Here is a 19,338-nt window from a genome sequence, read left to right as displayed (position 1 = left end):
GCAGCAATCAATAGTCCCTAGTTATATCACACGCCTTTATGCGAATACTAAGTTGACTATCCTCAACATTACAACCACAACAAGAAGGCAATATGATGCCTTCCACTGAACAACACCGGTGGTTTACCCACCACCCCCACCATCACCCTGGGATTCCCTCGAGCGCCCATGCACCCGACACGGCCGTTGTGGCCGCAGGTTCGGGTTCTTTTGGGCCCGGAATGGCTCCTGGCGGACACCATCCAGTCCAGTACATGGAACCAGGCTATATTGAAGACATGGACGCCTATTTGCACCACAGATTGGACGGACAAAGTGCTGCAGATTATTACGGTTTAAACGTCCAGTACAAAGTTCATCAAAGAAGTCTTAGCGGTAAGAAACGTTCCTATTGCCCTCCTAACTCGGAACCGCTATACGTCTACACACATACGCAGGAAACATGGTAGTGATATAGCAAAGTAGTGATACGTAAGGCTTGTGCAATAGGCAGTTGCTATAACGATAATCACTGTGAAATTGGTTGTAAATATTTAAGACGGTCAGAGGGAACGGGTGTCAACCGTATGCGAACATCAGCAAATTCATCACACTTTGCACCGAGCGTTCTGTAAACAGGCCGACACGATTTTGCCCGCTTCGACCGGGAAAACTTCGGCCTCTGGGGAAACTGCAACAAAGGCTGTGTAAATTTGCGATGAGAATGGGTGCACGTTTTTTATTGCATCACGTTGTGGCGGATTGGTTTACCTTGTGATGGATATCAAATGCCGCTCGATGAGCGCAACTATTAAGGAAGTTTAATCGGGTAATTACAGAACGCCAAAACATCTTTTATTGAACAACGCTACGTTATTGGATAGCGGACAAAAACAATGTTGGGAGTGGAGCATAAACAAATAGCACAGGCTACCTTATCGTTGCTTAAAAACAAAAAAAATATGGGTTGTTGACAAATTTTGCCTTGAAAACATCGAAAAAGGCATTACTTCGGGTGTATAAACATGCCAAACGTTCTCAAAAAGCAAATTACAACAAATTCCTTGACCTTATCGGAAAAGGTAAAGCACCACTATACTGTACTCTAAAAATTCGTGGAAGAATTTAAGTCACTCGGAAAATGCGCCAACACAATGACTCATCGTTTCGTGACGTAGTGGCTAATTTAACTGCCAATATACCGGTTATTTTTTGAGAAAACAAACCGGCGGAGTGTTTAGCGTTGCAAAACGACCCCGCGACGCCTAATGATTGACCCCGATGCATAGCCAGCGACGCAACGCAATTTAAAGACTCGCAGCTCGCCGGATGGGTGTTGACATTGAAATATAATTGGAAGCAAATCATTAAACACACATTACAAGCGGGTCGTGTGGGGCTGGTGTTTGTTTTCATGAGGCTGTAAGTTTGTTTTTTGCCTCATAATTGTTCTCTAACGAAGGCCGGGGATTTTTTCGCTATTCCTGGGCCTCTGATAACGGGAGCGTTTTTATGATTGAAAAACTTGCAGACTGACGTCATAATTGTCAAACCCACTTTTCTTTTTTTTTTTTTTTGAAGTTTGAAAGTGCGTTTCGTTCGGCGAATTGTCCACTGTATGGTATATCATATACGTATACGGTATTTGTATGCCGCAAAGCAAACACATAGAAAACCACCATCTTGACTGTGGCATCATGGACGTAACATAATACCGCATACCGTCGTGACCGCGCACCAATTTCGCCACAAGTAAACTGGTCGAACTGATTTTAAAGAACTTGCACATCAGGCTGTTGCGTATACCTGCTGGCCGGTGATGCGCCATTATAAATAAGCGGAAAGCCAAGGGCAAAGCGAGTTCTGTGAAGCCTCCGGGGTGTAAACGTTAAATTGGCTTAGCCGGGCGACCCGCAAAATTACACCCGTCAGGTCCCGTGTATGGAAGACCGAGTTGTGCCGATTTACTTTTATCAAAACAGAAGATAGGGATGATCCGTCTCGCGTCGCCTCCCGACCTGCGGTTGATGGCAGTTATGATCGCTGTGTGTCTTTCTGCGGCGGTTGATCGGTTTTGTAAGCCTTTGTTTTTCACAACACGGCAAATAACGAATTTACAAAACACTGAGCGAATTTTACCTTATGGCAAACGTTAAGCGCCTTTTTTAATGTAGGTTTAAACGCATTTTGTTCAACAAAAACACCGATTTTGAATGCGTTGTTTCGCAATGGTTGTTGTGAGTTAGGCTCCCATTCAACATCCTGTGTTGTGTGAAAAATTGATTTTCTTTGAACCAAACACTTCTCCTTGTCGAAAGTCAGTGAATGATAATAAAAAATCCGGGTACAGCATGTTTCCACCACTATTTACAGCAGTTGATTGCTGTTCACATCCGTGTGGTATAAAGGGCGCACTCTTGCGGAAATAATAGTCATTCCGGTTAAATTAAACGGTATATCGAAAACATGTAGTTTTATTTCCAAGTGGACGCACAAATCAAACCAAAGATATCTAAAACAAGGCAGTACGGTGGCCAAACTTGTTATTTTCTGTCGGGACGAAGGGTTTTCGGTTTGAACTCTAAAAGGCTGCGTCTGGGAGATACCCGCGGAGAGCGACGATACTGTCAACCCCGTGGAACCAACGCGAGAAAACAAAATACTTCGACGCTCGACCGAATCTCAAATAAATAATTAAGCACCCTTGCAGCGTGTTGTCAGCAAGGGCCGGGCCGCTAAAAGATACTCCCATCCTGAAGATCACGCCCCGAGATAAGCGCCTAATGCATTTTGTCCGATACCTATCACGCAAACGGGCATATGTCGGCACAAGGCTGCAACAGAAGGAGTGAAATGGCAGCGAATCGTGCGCATATGTTTGAGGTTTTGTTCTGCGACACGTCATCATGCAAGTCTGAAAAAATACGTCCCTTGTTACGCATCGCCGGAGCCGCGTTAAAGCCCCGCTGATCAGCTGTCGATTCTGCTTGGAGGATTCGAATTTTTCATGGTGGGATCTTGCGCGCGAAAATGCTCGCATCGTTGACGGGTTAAATTCCGTGTCGTTTCGCCGACTTGTGACGGTAATTATCACTGTATTGTGTTGGCCTTGATTTTCAATAGCGCCGGCTTTGGCGTTGAAGCTCTGAGCATCCGCAGAGCCGTCGCGAAAAGTGATCCCTGATCCCCAGACACTGATCCTTCACATGTAATCCTCAATTTATTGTCAGTATTGTTGTCTTGCAATGCATAACGTAACTTCTATATCTCATCTGTCATTTATAAGTCAGACTGCGTCCTTAGCTTTTTTGTCATGCAAGTTTAAGCAATTACCCAACGTCATTCCTTCGCCACCTGGAGGATCACAATCATCACGTCTTATTATGATGCATTTATATGCTTTTACGTTGTATTCTACTTTTACCTCACTCTACGATAAGTTTCGATATTTCAGGCAAAGGAGATAACGTTAAAATCCCCAAGAGAGATTTACATGAAACCATTCAATTATCCTTCGTTCTACGCTTTGTGTAGAATGCCAAATTTGACATAGCGCGCTCATGGATCACGCCCCAAGTCTGAAGAGCAATTTATGCATGTCGGTGACGTGCTTGTCAAATTACAACAAGCTTGCTCTTTTTGAATGGCCACTTGACCACGTGGAGCGTGTAGAAATGTTGAAACGTCATAGTCAAAAGGTAAAACGGCACATATTGAATTAAAACATGTACTCCAGTCTATTGTCACTGTGCACTGTGTTTAACTGATTCGGGTTTGGCAAATAGCGGTTTTTACTGAAACCCAGCTCAACGCCACATTGTAACCGTATGATGGATTCTCCGTTAAACAAACCTCAAACCCACAGTGGTATTGTTTTGCTTGTGCCTTTTCCTGGAAGTAGAGAAATGCGGCACCAATTGTGAGACGTTGTACAATAAGCACGTTTGAAATCAAGAGCAAATCTCATAACGGAAGAAGTTGATTTGTGAACAGGAAATGGCGACGCATGTGGTGATGTTGACTTGTCCGGGGACAACAAGGTTAAACTAGTGGAGAGTTTTTGCCATTGAGATTTTCCAAAATGATAAAAAGTTTTAGTAGAAAGGCGAAAAGAAAATATACATAAACATCCAGATATCCAGAAACGGGCTTAGGGTCAAAAATGTAAGTAGTAGTTTGGGCGACTTGTAATAAGTTATATTTTAAGATCAACAAATAATATTATTTTTTAATTAGTGAGGCGAGATTGTTTAACGAACTAATTTTGCGCTCAAAAAACTTTACTCTGTCCCGGCAAGCTCGATAGGTAGTTGGGATACAATCTGTGATAATACAACGCTGATCAAGCAACCTTTACAAGGTGTCACCGTGATCTACCATGCGCCAACTCGCATTTCAATCACGGGCAAGAAATGCACATTTAGTAAAGCGGGATATGTAATAAAAACAGGGTAGACATAAATGAAGGGTGCAAAATAGCAGGAAATTAGTTTTCAAGGTTAGTTTTACGTTTAGATGTCGGATTACAATCAGTTTGATTAGATACGTCCCGAAGACGAGGTGGGATTTCCGCGATGGCCTTAAGTCTGCCTTCATTTTCATTCATTGCAATCGGTCTCGAACGATTCGCCCCCCAAAAGGCTCGCCTGTCAGTTTCTAACCGAATTTGCAACTTCCTTGTTTTGTTGATGAAAAATACGCGATCTTCTGTCAGAGCAAAGGCGTTGCATGGAGCAAATACGGGCATTGCGCGCAAAAAAAGGGAGCGAAAGGCTTTGGAGCGGCGTCGCATCCAATTGCAGCATTCTATTAGAAGAAGTACGTCAGGAAATGAGGCGTGGACAAAAGGGCGACGGTGTTGCCAGGCACATCAAATCAATCGGACCGTGCCTACTGGTTGGTTCTGTGAGGGTTTGCAAAGCGTGATATTGAGTATGTGTAAAGATGAAGGATTGTCCATAATTATAAGGGTTTATGCGTGTGCGCATTTTTTGGCCAAGGCCTTCGCACAGTTTGGGGTATGCTTTTGTGATTTGATGAGTAGTTTAGTTTGCGTAGTGCGCCAATGCGGAGATTTATCTATAGAACCAAGATCAGTTTAGTGACTGTCCGCTTTTTATGTATTTGTATTTGTAAAAGTTACCGGATGCAGTCATAATATGCGAACCTACAACGAAAGTAACAAGAACGTAGTTTTTTATGTCTGGCATAACCTGTTATTTTCTGTCTTTCTTTTATACTTTGTTACATAACTCTAATAAATGTTTTTCTCTATGTTAGCTCAATTCTATCGTAAGCCCTCATTGTAAGGAAGATTTGTTTCACGTTTACTTAAACCTAATAAACAAAACAAAGATGATTGAAGCAGACTATCACGATCATATCTATGGCAACGAGATAAACCTTAGCGACACACTGGAGGAGAACGGCGTGTACAACCTCTGTACTGTTCCCCGCCGCTCCAACTTCCACTCCTCGTTGCTTCCGAGGTCCTCATCCTATTACTCATCACGATATTCCTCTTTTAAAGCGGCCGCGAGAGCAGAAGCAGAGCGATCCTGCGCGGTTCCGGCGACAAACTTCCATCAAGGTCATCACCATGTGTCCCCTGGCACTTCTTCGGGCCTCCCTTGGCTGGGAACATCCACCGGGTCGCGGACAGCGGTCTTCGCTCCGCTCAGCGCCAGTTCCCGATCCAACATCACCACACATTCAAATCCCTGGAGCACTCACAGCGGGAAGAGTCCGGCTCACATTCCTGGATACCCGACGTCCCGTCAGTCTCCGGTGAAAATCGAAACTTCATCCACATCCAGAAGCGCCGCTACGTCATCTTCGTCCGAGTGCAATGACGTTACCGATACGTCATCAAGTATTGCGTGCGTGTCGACTCTCGAGTCGGGTTGTGAGACTCGCACGTCGGGGGGAAGCAGCACTCAACCCGGTTTCCATGCGTTCCCGACTCCACCCAAAGACGAAACCGAGGCATCGACCACGTTGCCTCTCACGCCCTCTAGTGTGGTTTCCAACTCCAGCTCCCACCACCAACAGATCCAGCATCCCTCCAGGCAATCCTCGCAGAACGATCAGACCTCTTCCTCTTCGATGAACAACTCTTGCCAGCACCCGCAACATCCGATCCATAACCACCACCTCTACCACCAGACGAGCAGCGAAGGCAAACAAGGCGACTTGCCTGTCGTGCCCTACTCTCACCCTTACATGACTTCGAACGCCGGCGAATACAGCGGCGCTGGCGGGCTTTCCAACTACCAGATCCCCGCCGAAAGCGGCAAGCCGATCTCAACCTCTACATCGTATCCGACGAAGGGAAAGTCAAAGAGTCGTTCGAGCACAGGTGAACACGATATTTCTTTTTGGCAACAACTTTTGTGAAATACATTCAGCTCAATATGTTATGTCGCAAACATTCGTAGAATTCTTATATAATGACAAGGTACCTCGCGCGTTTTTAGAAACAGGCCAAAAAGGTACAACTGTTGCAAAAAAACATAACAATTAGCAAAACGATCTGGGGATTTACGTGCCGCCACGATGTTTAGTGTTTGTTATTGCGTGCGAGAACAATAATGGCGACACGGTTCCACGAATTGGTCGGGAAGTCGGTACGCAGACAGAATTTCCGAGGCCCAGCCACAAAAATGGCTGACGATTTGATTTCCACGAATCGATAGGTGCCCGACGGCGAAACAATAGGACCAATAATTTTCCGTCATCGTCTTAATAATCTGCGCCCTGATATTCGTCAGTAAGTTACGCCCCCCTCCAAGGAGATATAGATTCGAATGTGATAATATCTTTGTTCAATTTGTCCCATACTAACGTCGTTTTAGCCAGTATTGCTGTAAAGCAGATTCCTGACTCTCATGGTATACGAGCAGGTTGCAGAAATCGTAACGGTTCAAAATTGCATTGGTGTTCAGGCAAAACTTTTTAAGGAACTTCCTCAAAAAGCAAATAATATCCGTAAGCAATAGGATATGATTTCACTGACTTATCCGTTTTCCGCATGTATATCTCATAATCTGTTCATGCACTGTAAATTTAAATCCTATATTGAACCACAAATGCAACCGTAACTGGGTGTTTTGTTCCTGCGGGTTGATTTACTGATTGTAACACAATGCCGATATGTGGACAGGTGGCAATGGTCGCGCAGATGCAATTTTTCTTCAAAACCGGGCGACCCATAAGGTTATCGAGGCAAATTTCATGCGTATACATTTCGCTGACACAATCTTGCCAGTGGAATTTTGGCCAGGCCTCCACCGCAGGAAAGCCACAATACACAAAAGGCGGTAATTTCGGCGTAATTTGCCACCGCATCGGCGCTACAATCGCGCACAGTGTGACGTAAAACTTGCCACGATTGCGTTTCGGAGTCGGGCTCCGACAGCGCGAATTCGAACCCATTGTTCTATGTCGTCACAACGTGACGTCACGCCTTGGTTGAAGGTGAGGGCCAGGTCGTTTCGTGTGGCAGGTACAACGTTACCCATCGAGAGCTGCTGGTACAACATGCTGCAATATCGCAGAGATGGAGCGGCGCGGCGCGTTTGGTTAGATTGACGTTTCCCGAAAGCTATGAATGCGCGCGACGCCTTTCAATCGTACATTGATTACGCACGCTTAGCTTCCTGTATAGCGCTTAAGAAGTGCACCGCCAATGCTGTACGAGAATGCATGAGACGTACACGTAAAAATGCTAAAGCATAAATTGTGATTACACTTACAACCCCAACCTAAGACTATCCAATGTGATGATATTTTCCCATGCGGTGCATAAGATGCTCTTACAAGGTTGTCTAATAGTGGTTTAAGCATGCACTTTCTTGCTTCAAGTAAGAGGACCAGTTGCGAATTTCTGCAATATGTTTTGATAATCTTTAATTATTCTGCAGAAAATGACAATCGTTTACAAGCCGTGTTGCTTTAAATTACCTTCAAATTCACATCTCAAATTAATACAATTGAAAGCCATGTTTAACAAAGGTTATCGTAGCTAAATGGTTGATTTAAATGAAACAGGCGGCGCTTGAGTGCCACCGGACCAGGGTGATGCTGTTTACAGCCGAGTGACGTCCTCGGCAGCCGTTGGGAAGCATTGCGAGTCGATTGCTTCCTTTACACACGGAAGGTTTGCTCACTCGCCAGCTTACCCGGCGTGACCGGCAGACGATTAAGGCTCGCCAATACATAATCCAAAGTAAATGAATATATCGATTCGCTCATCATACTAAAGTCGCATCAGTGTACATGTATGGATTTGTGTTGGTTCTATCTTTTAGGTGTCCAAACTAAGTGCAAAATGTTTCGTTAAATCGTTAATGTAAAATTTTTGCCTAAATTCTGTTAGGAATCGAATCAATACTAATACTTGTTGTTTTCAAGTTTGCATGCGACAATGCCACAAATCGCGCGAATAAAATATAGCGAAATTTGTAGTGTCAGACAACACACAGAACTCAATACCTGTAGCTCATGCAAACCGATTAGAACCGTGCCTCAATGTCAACGCTATACACCTGTTATCTGTGTACAAAGGGCGGGTCTGGATTCGACCGTTAATCCAATTTTAAACTATAGCGGTTTTAAGCGTTCTGGAAATATTTGCCCAGCAATGAAATGTTTGAGGAAAGTGTAGAGTAACCGCCGAGATTTGCAGCAGGGTGCGCAAATACAATGTAAAACCGAATTAAAAAGTTTTTAAACCTGACCAATTTTCCGTGATGGGGACGGGATGAAAAAATCTGTGCGAAAAAGACGAAATTGCAAACCACGGGGTAACTGCGAAAGAGACACCTCTATTCCGTCCGGCCAAAAACAATAAATAAAAGTGTCAAGAGCCGCGGGAAGACATATGAGAGAAGCAATCACGCTCGAGAAGATGATGAATTCGGCAACGAACGATGTAAACACAATTTAAAACCAAACTTTTGCCACAGTGCTGTAAATATAACGGTCGGTCATTTTCGCGAAGTTCGTTCGAAAAAGGCTTGTTTTGGATCGACCCGAAGTGAAACAGACGATCAGTGCTTTGATAGATTGGTGGATGCGTTTATAAGTGCTCTGTGCGCCCCGATGTGATCCGAACGGGACACTTGGTCACCGTTTGGTGCGAATGGCCTTAATTGGCGGGAATTTTCAATTGTAACTGTTTGTCAATTGCAATCTCATTTGTTTTTGAACTTAAAGTTGGAATATCGTTGTGAGGTTGCTGCATTGCAATTGCGTGTTATTGAACAAATGTGCAAGATGTTTTTACAACAATGCATGTTTAGGACATGTATCCAAAATAACTGGTGTAGGAAAACTATATGCTTAAATCGGTCAACGCACCGATACTTTTCCATTGTGCAACTGCTCAAGAACGTGTATACCGAAGCATGACTTTATAAATCGCACGAAAATGTCTGCCGAATGCTTTCTGTTCACTACGTATATTCTTGTTCTTTTAGTCGAACTAACATTATAATGTTATGCGCAGAGGGGCGGGAATGCGTGAACTGCGGAGCCACCGCCACACCGCTCTGGCGTCGTGATGGAACCGGGCATTACTTGTGCAACGCATGCGGACTCTATCACAAGATGAACGGACAAAACCGACCTCTGATCAAGCCCAAGAAACGGCTGGTGAGTTTAGGCAAGGATTTGATTGACTACTACCAGTCACGTGTTTAGCTACGTGGATGTTAGTGGATGATTGCATCAACAACATTATGGAGAGTTGTCAGTTTCTTACATGTTATTTTCATGTGAATAATTTTCAAAACACGCACAGTTTTAAATAATGAGAAATACATTGTTTAAACTCACCGAAAAACCGTCGAGTAAGTGGAGGCAAAGTACAATCCACGCTCTTTACCACATGAGCCGATTAGCGGAGTAACGTTACCATTGCCAGTGACTCATACACCATGTGAAACGCCTGTTTAACGTTTGTCAGCTGCGGTATTGTCATATTTCCCAAACTTGGCCTACACTGCTGAGCACGTATTGGGGGATTAAGCGCGGTACCCAAAGTCTGTTTCTCATGTATCGCTTTTTTGTGTCTAAATAGTAACGCGGGGTCAATGAATCAATTGTTGTGAAGAATTTAGAACGCAGTACAGCTTTGCCTGTATTTTGTTTGTAGATTTAAAACAAATTCCCATAAAGAAACTAAATAATTGCAAGGGATTGTGTACAAAATGAGGTTTAATTGGTCAAACATGTGACATTTACTACATATAAGCAATTGGGTATGAAGCAATTGGTTTCATTTCTGTACACTCCTACATATTAACAAAATATTCGTATTTGTTTAATTAATATACTTCATATCTGTGTTGAATTCTATACGTCCAGGTATACTGCAGTTTTAGTATAGGTCCCTGTCACAAGCGCAATACCAAGTTTTCATATAAACGTCGGCATTGCCCACAAACAACCTCACCTGCACAGAAATCGCCGTTCTTGGCATAGAATTTAGGTTTCAAAGACCCTAATTCGACAAAAACGTGCGCCAAAAACCGCTAAAGCTTGCGGCAAAGGTGCTGCATCCAGCAATTGGAAGGCGCCAAATGCAAAAAAAAACGAACCCATATTAAGTGTTACTTGACGAGTGGCAGAGTGTTGCAAGGCAAGGCTCCTTCAGGTCTCCCACGGACTTGTACTACGTCATCGCATTTGGCCCGTATTGCAATGAAAGGCAACGCATGAGGGCGATATAGGGCAGACGTTACGTCACAGCGAGGCTTGGATTGAGGGCAATCCGCTGCCATATTCTGAGTTGTTTACAAGGGCCATAGGCCGCCCAACGAGGGCAGTTCGTTTGCGCTCGGGACCAAAATATCCCCGTACCGAGCGCGCTTGGGCGAATGCGCGCGGCCAATGACCTTTGCAACATTGGTGACCTTGAAAATAACATCGCGGCGAGGTTGAACGTGAGAGCGGATCCCGCGTTAAGCAATAGGGGAAGCGGCGAGGGCGCGAACGCCTAATGAATTTCAAACCCAATTAAAGAGCTGGCACGACACGGTGGACTTTTTTGGCCGGGCAACATTGAGCTGCGGTGGGTTCCCACAGAGGGAAAGGGTTTGCAAAAACACATTGGGTTTCGGTTGTGAGTGGCAACTGGATGGTTTGGCAAATGGTGGAGATAACATGACAGATGATGGCACTTCCCGTTGGGTTGCGAATACCTGCCTTATATGAATGTATCTGCCAAGCGCGACGTGCAAGCTATACCTATTTCACGTACAGTTCTTAAAATGCAAAAACACAGATTTCACGAAAAACTGTAGTTACATAAACTGTTGTCCACACCATAGTGCTGCAAGTAAGTACAGGTGGTCAGTAGATCGTATCTAGTGAAATTTTCATTGAGCTCACGCAGAAATGTAAATAAGTTACCCATTACGAACTTTACTTGTTTTGCATGAAATTCCGCAAATGCCCCCGTGTGATTTACAGTAAAACTAATAAGTTGATAGCGCCCTAAAGCAAATGATAGCAACTGGTAAAAAGGTCAAATGTCATGGTTATTGCAATATTTACGACCAAAATTTATTGTAAAGGATAGTGCGTGGTTGTATCGGCGCAAAATATCGGGAAAGAAAAGTTCACGGTAACAAACAAAGCGCCTCACATTCATGCTAATGTCACAACGCTATTTTGAAATTAAACCGTTTCGTGTTCATTTTCTTGGTCGAATTCCCATTTGTTTAAGGAAGTAAATTTTGTGAACATTAATATTAGTAAAATTGAAAATTATTTTTCGATGGTTTCTAAACACGGTTGTTCAGCTAATTTCTCAGCAGAAAGTCTACTGCATGTAAAAATCTGTTTAGGTTACTGGGAAAATCATTTTTAAATCGTATTCATATATTTTTTTTCAACAAGTTAATATATTTTTTGTCCAAAACCAACACCAAGGTTATTTTATTGGAAAACCTTAATCACAATTTCCGTTTTTGCGTATTTCAGTTGAAAAACTGTATCGAACCCAAAACATCAATGTCGAACTTGCGGCAAAAATTATACAAGCGAATCCCGCAATCTTGTGACAAGATCTTGCTCAATTTAGGGACGGACAACAACAAACGTGCGCACTGTTATCGAGGTATCTCGCTGTGCAACCGCACAAGATTGGTCCCAAAAATCTGCCACTGTGTTTGAGTGTGCAACGCAAAGAATATAAAAATTGGCAATTAAACAATGCTTTTCCTTTGTTTTGGAAAAGGCAAAATTAACCTGTGTAATTGCAATTACAAGAAGCAAGACAAGGTACAGAATGTGTGATTCAGATAAAAGAAAAATTTCAAATTACTTTCTGCAAATAAATGTCGCAAATGAATTCCGCGACAATATCAAAATGTCATTTGGCGCATACCATAAAAAGGTATGTTGATCAGCATTTTATAACAGTAGTCAATGTGTAAAAAAGCATTCACTGCAAATAGCACGGCCTATAAAGAAAATATTTCCTTTCAAACTTTCCCAAAACCCGCATTAAAAAACACAGCAACAAACTTCGCACCGAGCCGAGACCCAGCGAACATCGAGAACCTAGTTCAAGTTTAATTTCCCACTCGGTCAAAAGGTATGAGATCACCTCCGAGCGTTAGGGACATTAGCACACCTGACAAAACTCGACGCGTTCGAGTTCTGTTTATTGGCGTAAACAAGGCTCGGTGGCCGGCTGCGCGGCACGCTAATTTGCGGGCGTAAGCTTGCGCGGGGAAGGACGCATTAGCCGCCGGGCCGTGTCGAATCGTTTCTAAATAATTTAATGGCATGTCCAGAGCCCGAGAGCCCGAGAGCCCGGATTCCGGCGGCCGGAACCGCCAATCTTAAGGGGACCAAACTTTGGCAATCGACTGACCTGCGCGTCTTGCTAGTGCCCTGTGATGGGGCAGAAAATGGCTGCAGATGATTGAGCTGTGGGAGTTTTGCTTTAAAAGTTGGTTGTAACTGTGCTTATACCCCAGTACATCCCAAAGCGGGGTACCCGGAACTCCAGGGTTTCACGAATAAATATAAAAGGTTCCATGAGCTAAGTCAACTGGTTATAGGCAACAGCCGATGAACATTTTTGATGAGCCTATGGGCAATAGTCGCGTTAAAATAAAGACAAAAAGATAACTAACGAAAATATACAATTTTCTGTGACATTTTCGATGTTTCTGGTCAAGATAAATAACCTCAGGATTTCGCGACCAAAAAGTTAAGAATCATGCCACAGATAAATGTTAAAAATTAATCAGATAAGTTCGTATGTTTGGTTGGTTTACCGCGGTTAATGCCTCTGTTCACAGCATGGATATTTAGAATTTTTCTAAATGATATTATGATCTTGTAAACATCAGTCACGATGTATTGAAAACGCTTGCAACATCTCACTGTCACCAACCAAATTTATAATAATCGCATTTGCGCATTTATAATTTAAATTGGTTTAATTAATGCGGATTTAGCAAGGTGTACAACGAAACTGGAAAAATTTGTAAAGGTGCTATTATGACAGGCAAGTGTTCGAATTCGGGAAATAGAGCAATTAAGGGATCCTGACGCAAAGTTCCAGCAGTCGTTGGTGCCATGGCAGCAACAGCGATGAAAAATTTATGTGATACCCGGTTACGACTTTTTGGTGACCCCGCGCCTGTGCGAGAGGAGCCAAGATGTTGCCGTCTGTATTTGAATATAAGCTGTAGGTGCTGATGATTTCAAGGCAGCTATAAATCCAAAATCTTAATTCTAAAAATTGCAAATTAAATTTGTGCGCCTCGTTTTATGTTCTATGTATATCGTTACAATATTATTACATGCGCTTTTACATAATTCCGCAACCACGCGCCAAACCATTATTTCTATTATCAGAATACTGCCGATGGTTTATTTGTTGCTTAATGACGTGAACAAATTATATGAGACTTCGTGGTTTGCTCTTTGACTTCCCGTGTCCTTGCGCCTCAACATCAATGACAAAGGAGAGTCGATTTGTTCGCTTGTCACCTGCCAGAGGTCTGGAGCATGTTTAATGCATTTGCACAAGGGGGGCGTTGGCCGCGTATTGCAAGGCCGTTTTGTTCTTTTACATTTTCGCCATCCGTGCGAAACGACGTTCGCGTGACCGCATAAACTAAGAGTGCCTGGAAGCGAAAATTGCCTTTTTCGACTCTTGCTACGAGTTATTACGCAGCGCGGTCGTGAGAGGCTGCTGACGGCCGGGGCAAATCGGATTAACCGGCGGGAAACAACATCTCATAACACGGCAAAAATAAACGCCTGTTTCCCTGTTTATGTGAACTTTTCAACTCGTCAGCCCAGCGGTCGAACGCGCGCTAATCCGTTTTCTGGTACACAAAGCGGCAAAATGGCTGCTTCGCGCCGCGCCCTGCTTTGACAAAGCCTTCATTCGCCAAGTCGCGTAGACGCTTTGTGACGTAATAGAGGCTTGTAGAATATCCAAACGGGGAAATGTGACACGTGTATGTTTTGATTTTTCTAGTTTGGTACATGTCAGATTTGTTTTCGCATAAACAATTGCCACAAAATCCTTGCTTCACAAGAAGGGATAACTTACGAAAATATATAATTTCCTAATTTTGTACTTCGCCTACATTTGTTTAACAAAGGTTGTAAACTAACCATTTTCCGTTTATTGGACGCAACGGGAACAGTTTTTTCTGTTCTGTGTGTTAAACTAAGCAGGCACCTGTGCATAAAAGGATAAAAGCGCCCCCAAATAAATCACAGAGAAAACAAACGCGTTGTATCGGTGTGCAGAATCACAAGAAACCGCAGTTCCAACACTTGCCGTTGACTTAAGCTCGTCAGATACGTTTCATACTCGCAAGTAAGCTCAGTATCTGGACTTGTCATCTGCGTTGCGGCGAGAATATCTCGTCCCCAAATCGCAAAAGACGTGTTTACTAGAACAACAACGCGAATCCACGGTTCGCAGCACTTGTTATGGTAACAACGTTCCAATCTCCTGCGGAAAAATATGGCGAAAAAGTGGCCTCGAATACCTGTTTATTGTTATTAAGAACTATAGAGAAAGTGCGGACGTTCGTTGTGTGCCGGGTACAGAAAGTAGTGTTTTTAATCGACGGCAGTCCATCATTCCGACTTTATTGTACTTTGACAGTCTGTGGTGCTTTGAACGTGGGTGTGTAGACGGGGATTGTTGTTTTGGGTAAGTGGGTTGCACACGCGGCCGCTTGGTGCACTTCGTGATGGATTGGGTGCTACCTAAAGTTCGCCAGGTCGTTTCCCCGCACCCATATGACGGATTTTACACAAAAGTATGATTTACCCGAGACGTTTACCGCGATTGTCACAAAACAGCGAACCAACATTTTTCGACGACGACAATAAAGCCTCAGTTGAGTGTTAAGAAACAACACAAAACACAGGGCGCACTTTAAAGTACCGCCGCTGGTGAATCACCCGTCCGTATTCATAGGAAGTAAATCCCTTGCAGGAGTTAAGACGGATTAGGTCCGTATCATTCTGCGACATCGAGAAATGCCACGACTCCACAGAGAAACGTCATCACCCGAGTGACTTCTAATGAATCACTGTTGCATGCCTTGCTGCTAAATCGGCCATGCGGAAGTCGATTGCCACAAAAACAAGCAATTGATACTGAGTCAGCAAATAATTTGAATATAGTTGGTACACAGCAGTAATTTAACAATGCTTGCAAGAGATAAACAGCAGCTACAAGAAATCGTTAGTCATATAAACAATTTCATACGAATCCGCGTTTGTATTTACCTATTTTTCCATTGCTTTTTATAAATCCAGCACATCATGGTCATTATACGTCAATTAGTAGTCAGGTAAAATGGCCGCATCAACTGCGCTAGTAAGAAGGAGAGGCCACCTACGGGCGTTTGAACTGCAACGTTTTTGAGTGTAAGCCAGCAGCAAACGTAATACCAACCATCCGCCGATTCCCTAAACATTTACTTGCCACCGTCCTTGCTGTAACGCATATGCCAATGGGCGTAACGACGCCACCGGGCACTTTCTGAAAAACTATACGCACGGCAAAGGTCAACATAGATGCGTTTTTCCATCCGGTGTCGGCACCCAGGCCGTTTTGCGTCCTTTGAAGGATCGGTCGCTTCTTCTTCCGACCCTTCACGAGTTGTTTGTGGTTAATTTTGTTTTTCCCGTTTGTGGTTACTTTTTTCATTAGTTACGTTTTGCAAAGCCAAAAAATCATAGAAAAGCAATTGCTTTTGCTGCATTCAGCATTCTGCATTCTGCATTGAAGTGATCTTGGGATGGCTTGTTGCTCTTTTGAATTTTTATGATATTTTTAATATTACTCTTGATGACTTTTTATTTCTAAAAAAGAACATTTGTATAATGTGTAATCATACGGGTTAATGTATTTCAAAATATATGAAGATTTAAATGTAAAATGCTTCGAACATCGTAATTTTAAACTGTGGGCTTGACCAAATGATTCATCACTTCAAAATACATGACATCACGTATATAAGTTACAGTTTTTTGCTCAGAAAGCTGTGCCGCTATGTAAATTATACATTAGTCGCAACCCAATGTAAATAGTCATACTTTAAACTGACAAATTTTGTTTTGCAGTCGGCGGCAAGGAGAGCTGGAACAAGTTGCCACAATTGCGCCACCACAACCACCACTCTATGGCGACGAAACGCGAACGGCGACCCAGTTTGTAACGCATGCGGACTCTACTACAAACTTCACGGGGTACGGATACCGTAATATCTCTAGCTTTGTTGCAAGCAGCGAGGCATTGGGATTAAAAAAACGTTGCATCTACGTTTGCATTTTAGTTGTAATGTGATAAATTAAAAATGGCCACCGTTGTTGTGTTTTTGTTGTGGCGAAAGCATTTTTTTGAATACCATGAATGCTTTTACTCTTTCATCAGTAAACACGACTTTTCAACACTTTCAGGTTAATCGACCACTCACCATGAAAAAGGAAGGAATTCAAACACGCAACCGGAAGATATCGACTAAGTTAAAGAAGTCCTCAGTTTGCCGCGATCCACGATTTGACGCCGCCAACTTTAAGTTCTTCGAGAGCACCGGAAGCTTCGGAGCGGCAGCTGCTGCAGCGGCGGCTTATTCTGGCTCCTTCGGGCAGATGCACACCTTCAGCGGTGTGCACCCGCACCACCCTGCGCACCACCCGCACATGCATCCGCACCTTGCTGGGTCGGCAAGTTTTGGAGGAGGGCACCATCCAATGCTGCCCACTGCACACCCGCACAGCATGCACCCTACGTACCCAGCGGCCGCTGCTGCAGCCGTGGCGTCCGGCTCTGGCAGCCTCACCTTCGGCTTAAATCCGCCCAATATGGTTCACGCGATGGGTTAGATCAGTCCGCTGACGATTGGCTGTCCTATTCAATATAAGCACCACGTCAAGCCATGGACTTGAAGTGACATCACGCGCTGGTGACATCAGTCTTTTGCTTATATACTGTGTTTATTGCATTGCTGGTGACGCCGCACAGTTTGCGCATATTCCGTCTAGTCGCATCTACCACCCTTGTAATGGAGACGTACCAAAGGCGCGCTAAATTAATTTTGCATTTTTGTAACACGAGGTTCCAGATTTGTTTATCCGTTTTTTTTGTCATCACTAACGTACTGTGTGCCGAATTTCGCGCCCCGCCTCCGTCATCAACCCCTCGTTTTCATGTTTCTGGTCGTCGTTCAGTTCAAACGTTGTGGACTGTGTTCTCATGTGAATGGCGGTTGATCATTACCTCCCGAGTAGCAAGTACAAAAAACTTTATCTTCGACGCTTTTTGACGCCAAAACGACTTCGGATACCTATTTTGTTTTGCGTAAGACGTGTTTTGTATCGTTTATCGGACAGGAAACCCTAAGACGATTTTGCGCCAGTTTTGGTGAAAGAAATAAGGACACGTTCTTGTCGTTTTTTTATGTTTATATTCGTCGTACTAAAATTGCTTGCTTGTTTTATTCCAAATGTCCTATTTATTTCTTTGGCCGCATAGATCGCGTAGTTATTGTTGGTCGTTCCGATTCTAAAATGAATATGGTTGATTTGGTTCATACGCATCACATTTAGAACCTATATCTGCTATTTGTCAAAAACACTTTCTGTGACCTAAATTTTTCCTGCCAACACCGGCCTCCGAATAAATAGCACGACATTTATGCTGGTACAGTGTATGAAGCTGACAGGTATATGAGTACAAGAATGACACGCACCAAACTAAACAGTTTACGAAATTCACCATTTCGCTGCCAATTTTACGCAAGAACTAAAATCAGTAATATAGTTTAAAAACTAAATGAAAAAGTGTTTAGTTTAATAACGGTTTGACATCTTAATTTAAGAGAGTATCAGTGAAAACCTTGTTATAACCATCCAATGTACACAAATGTGGAAGCGCATTCGGGACCAGTAACATATTCCAACTGTACGATATATCATAAATTCAGAATGTAAGGCATAGTTGTCTGACAGTATTGAGTATTACGACAAGCACGACGCGTGCTGTAAAGTCTGTATCTCGTATACGTTAAGTGAATTTCTACTGGTGCCGAAGCCAGGTGGAAATCCTAAAATTGCGCTTGTTTATTGACCGTCAAATGCTTTTAGAGCAAATCAGCACTTTGAGCGCGACCAGGGAAAAGCCGACGATTTAAATCCCAATTTAAAGTGTGTTTACTGCTGTAAAATTAAGTTTAGTGAGGCAACAGTAAGCGATAACTTGAGCAACAAGCAAGTCAAATGAATTTTACCAAAGGTGTGTTGCTATGAACAACTATACACTTAGACATACCTCTACAAACGAAGCGGTCTGTTGCAGAGACGGTGATGAATGCCTGTGTTGAAACATATGCCAAACACTTTCTCTCTGTCAATCAGCTGCTACCGCAAAATCAGCTGGGTTGGTTTCCCGCCAAACAGCAATAGTGTCATGCACGATTAGTCTGACAAGTCAAGCGTGAGTTGGCAAAAAAAAACGCATTTAAACTTACACTAAATTTACATGAAAAACGCAATGTTACACAAATTTATCTGCAGGTAAAAAGTTGAGCTTAATTAGTAAAAGAAGAGATTTTAGTTAAGAAACAGTAAAATATTCACGTGGCAGCGCGTCAGTTCAAAACACACAGTCAGGCCTTTGCAAAGAATAACAGCAATGATCTTTACAGAAAAGCCCTTTTTTAGGAAGAGGAGGTATAACCGATTTCCCACGGGACACGCTTAAAGTTTTGTCTAACTGAAAAAGCTACCTGAGAAGGAGGGCTATCTGCGGGTAGTAGCCTTGAGACAAACACCCCATAATGAAGGCGGCTAGCCATT

At 43.3% G+C, this 19,338-nt stretch overlaps 1 protein-coding gene across 1 annotated transcript; it reads left to right on the top strand.

The window, feature by feature from the left end:
* The first annotated feature begins 19 nt into the window (after positions 1–19).
* Positions 20–18,166, top strand: LOC145911839 (GATA-binding factor 2-like). Its single transcript, XM_082999281.1, has 5 exons — positions 20–375; positions 5,510–6,337; positions 9,488–9,633; positions 16,606–16,731; positions 16,942–18,166. Exons 1-5 carry the CDS (start codon positions 93–95, stop codon positions 17,365–17,367), a joined length of 1,809 nt encoding a protein of 602 aa, XP_082855407.1. The 5' UTR covers positions 20–92; the 3' UTR covers positions 17,368–18,166.
* Positions 18,167–19,338: the final 1,172 nt, after the last annotated feature.

Source organism: Ascidia mentula, chromosome 1, assembly GCF_947561715.1.
Source record: "Ascidia mentula chromosome 1, kaAscMent1.1, whole genome shotgun sequence".
NCBI lineage: Eukaryota > Metazoa > Chordata > Ascidiacea > Phlebobranchia > Ascidiidae > Ascidia > Ascidia mentula.
Note: the sequence above shows the minus strand (reverse complement) of the source record. Positions and strands in the feature narration are given on the sequence as shown.

What these genes read in the sequence shown, in the direction of transcription:
- LOC145911839 (XM_082999281.1), top strand. Translation starts at nt 93, where the DNA reads ATGATGCCTTCCACTGAACAACACCGGTGGTTTACCCACCACCCCCAC. An exon ending in TCATCAAAGAAGTCTTAGCG is followed by an intron (nt 376 to 5,509) that starts GTAAGAAACGTT and finishes CCTCTTTTAAAG; the next exon opens with CGGCCGCGAGAGCAGAAGCA. An exon ending in TCTACTACAAACTTCACGGG is followed by an intron (nt 16,732 to 16,941) that starts GTACGGATACCG and finishes CAACACTTTCAG; the next exon opens with GTTAATCGACCACTCACCAT.